The sequence below is a fragment of the Apaloderma vittatum genome, unplaced genomic scaffold, assembly GCF_000703405.1.
Source record: "Apaloderma vittatum isolate BGI_N311 unplaced genomic scaffold, ASM70340v1 scaffold13510, whole genome shotgun sequence".
NCBI classification, from domain to species: Eukaryota; Metazoa; Chordata; class Aves; order Trogoniformes; family Trogonidae; genus Apaloderma; species Apaloderma vittatum.
Window position 1 is genome coordinate 67,433 of NW_009694073.1, and position 2,643 is coordinate 70,075.

The following is a 2,643-nucleotide window of genomic DNA, read 5'->3' on the forward strand; positions in this document are numbered from 1 at the left end:
CCCTACATTATACAAAGTACAGGGTTGAAATAATCAAACCAGCAATTGGTAAGGACCTGATCCTGCCTCCACTGAACCACTTGGCCGAGGTCCTCCTGGCTACTATGGAGCATGTGATCGCATCTGCAAAGCAAGACCTACAGAACATCTGCAACTCACGACAACAACTGCTGCGGGCCCAATCCTGCCAACATTTTCACAGGACTCAGAGATTTCAGCAGAGTCCAACTAGCTCCGTCGAAACACAACTGCCCTCGAAATAGTGAGTTGCAACACATAAACCCTACTCTTAAATGCTCGAAGAACTACTTTTGTTCCTCGCATAATTCTTCAGACAATAATGCCATTAATTCTTTAAGGAGCAGTAATTAAAAACATTAGCAATCTAAGCAACCAAATATCTGAGTGATAAACAGCTTTTAGATGAAATTATCAATTGGAAGTATGGCCAAGAAAGCTTATATGCCATTAAACCAGACATCGATGCTATCAGTGTTCTTAATTAATGTTAATGCTATTTAGCACTAAAAAAGAGCGCATTTTCATACTTATTTGTTAATGGGAAATAATTCCCACTGACCTGATGAGGAATAAAATATGATAACACTTTCTGACTGCATTAAAAAGTGCACACTCTGAAAGCCAAAGCCTGATCATCTGCATACAGTATATACACAATATAAGGCAGAAGTATAAAGAGTTGCAACAAAAATTTTAGTGGTTTTTGCATCCTTACCATTTTTTTTATTTAAGTGCACTGGGATGAAAACAGAAATCTGAAGGAGAGTTAAACACAACCTTCCACTAATTTATATAGTGTTAACGTTTTCTTCCAATAGCCAAGCTCCCTGGGGCTTGCATCGTACATTTTTTGCTTTAAAGTCACCATACCTGTATCTTTTGTTATCCACCGGCACAATATCCATAGCAATATAATACTGCTGATGTGGGTCTAAACCTGAGATCTTCACTCTCATTGCGGGAAACATCCGCCTGAACATGGAAAGAGAGAGGTCATGTTTAATATGAAACAGACTCGGGAATGGTTGTTTAGGAAAAGTAACCGGTTCATGGGATTTTTCTCGTTCTTCCTTTTAGCCTACAGAGTCCTTTTGGACGATTATAGTTACATAGCCATGAAATGGCCCATTCGATATGTCACAACAGATTTCTAAAGTGCATTTACTTGAACAATGCTTCATATGTTTTGGGATACGCTTTGGGAGTACAGCTATTACCACATCATTTCAACTTTATTGTTAGACAGTAAATCATTTCGTTTTGAGGCTTTACTTTAGCAGCACACGCATTTAAAGCCCGTTTGAGATATTAGCTAGAAATGTATTTCTGGAGATGTGCAGACACCGGCTCCACCCTGGAAGAACGCCACTTAACAGCAATGCAAATTGCCACCGAGGTTTCAACTGACAGCGGCAAATGGTGTATCGTTTCTGCAGCAGCAAACTAGGAAGCTAAATCCACGGTGATACAATTTTAACACCGCAAGGATGCAGTTATAAAAGCCAACGTGCCATGCTGTAACCCAACAATATGGTCTTTATTGAGACGGGACTTCCTGCCTGCAACTTCCTAAAGGTGAAGTGCAAGAGCTACTCTGTCTTTGAAAGGTATAGTAAAACTTCTTTATTGAAAGCAGAAACGAATCTAGGAGGCAATTTCTAAAAAGAAAAAAAAAAACAAAAAGCCACAAAAAACACAACAATTTTTTTAAAAAAAAAAACCCAACAAACACAATTTCAATTCTACAGCGGAGAAAACGGAGTAATTAACTGATGCGGTGTTTTTAACATAAAAATGCCTTTCTTAGTCACGTTTGCCATGTCTTTTAACTAGAAAACTCGTTCTTGAAAAAAAAAAAAGAAAGAAACGTCCCAGCGACGAGCTGACTGCAAGCTAATGAAGGGTAGTTTTCTGTATGTTACAGCCCTGAAAGCCATTCCAGTTTATTATTTGCGGCAGTTCTTAAAAAAAATACATAGATAAATCAATTAAATGTTGTTACTGGAGAGAAAAATCCTATCTCCATTATTTCTGAGTAAGGAGGAGGGTAAACCTGACTGCGGTTAACTAGTTTTCGCCGTTATTTCAGTGCACCTGTAAGATAAAACAGAAATTCCCCGACTTCCTTAAGACAAACGTTGCTTTGTGCTGTTGAGGACCGTGTCTCAATCATTAATAAAGCCTCTCTGAAAACGCAGAGGGTAGCATATGGCTTCAATAAAATATGTTTTTTTGTAATTTCTAATAAGTTCAGATATTTTTATACTACCCAGGTTTTTACCATGTGTATCCACTGGGAAGGAGCACAGTTTCCCCCCTCAGAACGACGCGGCGGCTCTCCCAGCCCTCGCCCTAATGAACGGGAAACCCGAAACGCCACACGCTCCCCGTGCCCACCTAAAATTATCGCCATCTACCTGCCTCGTAAATCTGGGGGTCGGGGGAGGGTAGAGGGGCATCCTTCCCCCCCGGTTTTTTGTTGTTTTTATTTGTTTTGCCCACTTTGATGCGGCCGATCCCGCGGATGCCCGTTACCTTCCCGCCTTGGTGATGATCATCTCGGTGCCGATCTCGTGGAAGCGCTTCCAGAGCTCGGCTCCCTGCAGGTCCACCCGCGGCGCC

The 2,643-nt window shown here is 41.0% G+C and overlaps 1 protein-coding gene across 1 annotated transcript in view; it reads right to left on the bottom strand.

Moving 5' to 3' along the window:
* Positions 1-2,637, bottom strand: part of TBX18 (T-box 18) — a 20,018-nt gene extending 17,381 nt beyond the window's left edge. The window contains exons 1-2 of the mRNA XM_009866288.1: positions 2,557-2,637; positions 892-993 (exon numbers count right to left, since the gene is read on the bottom strand). Coding sequence (XP_009864590.1) covers positions 892-993; positions 2,557-2,579 — 125 coding nt within the window. The 5' untranslated portion in view covers positions 2,580-2,637. The remainder of the gene's footprint in view (positions 1-891; positions 994-2,556) is intronic.
* Between the last annotated feature and the right edge of the window lie 6 nt (positions 2,638-2,643).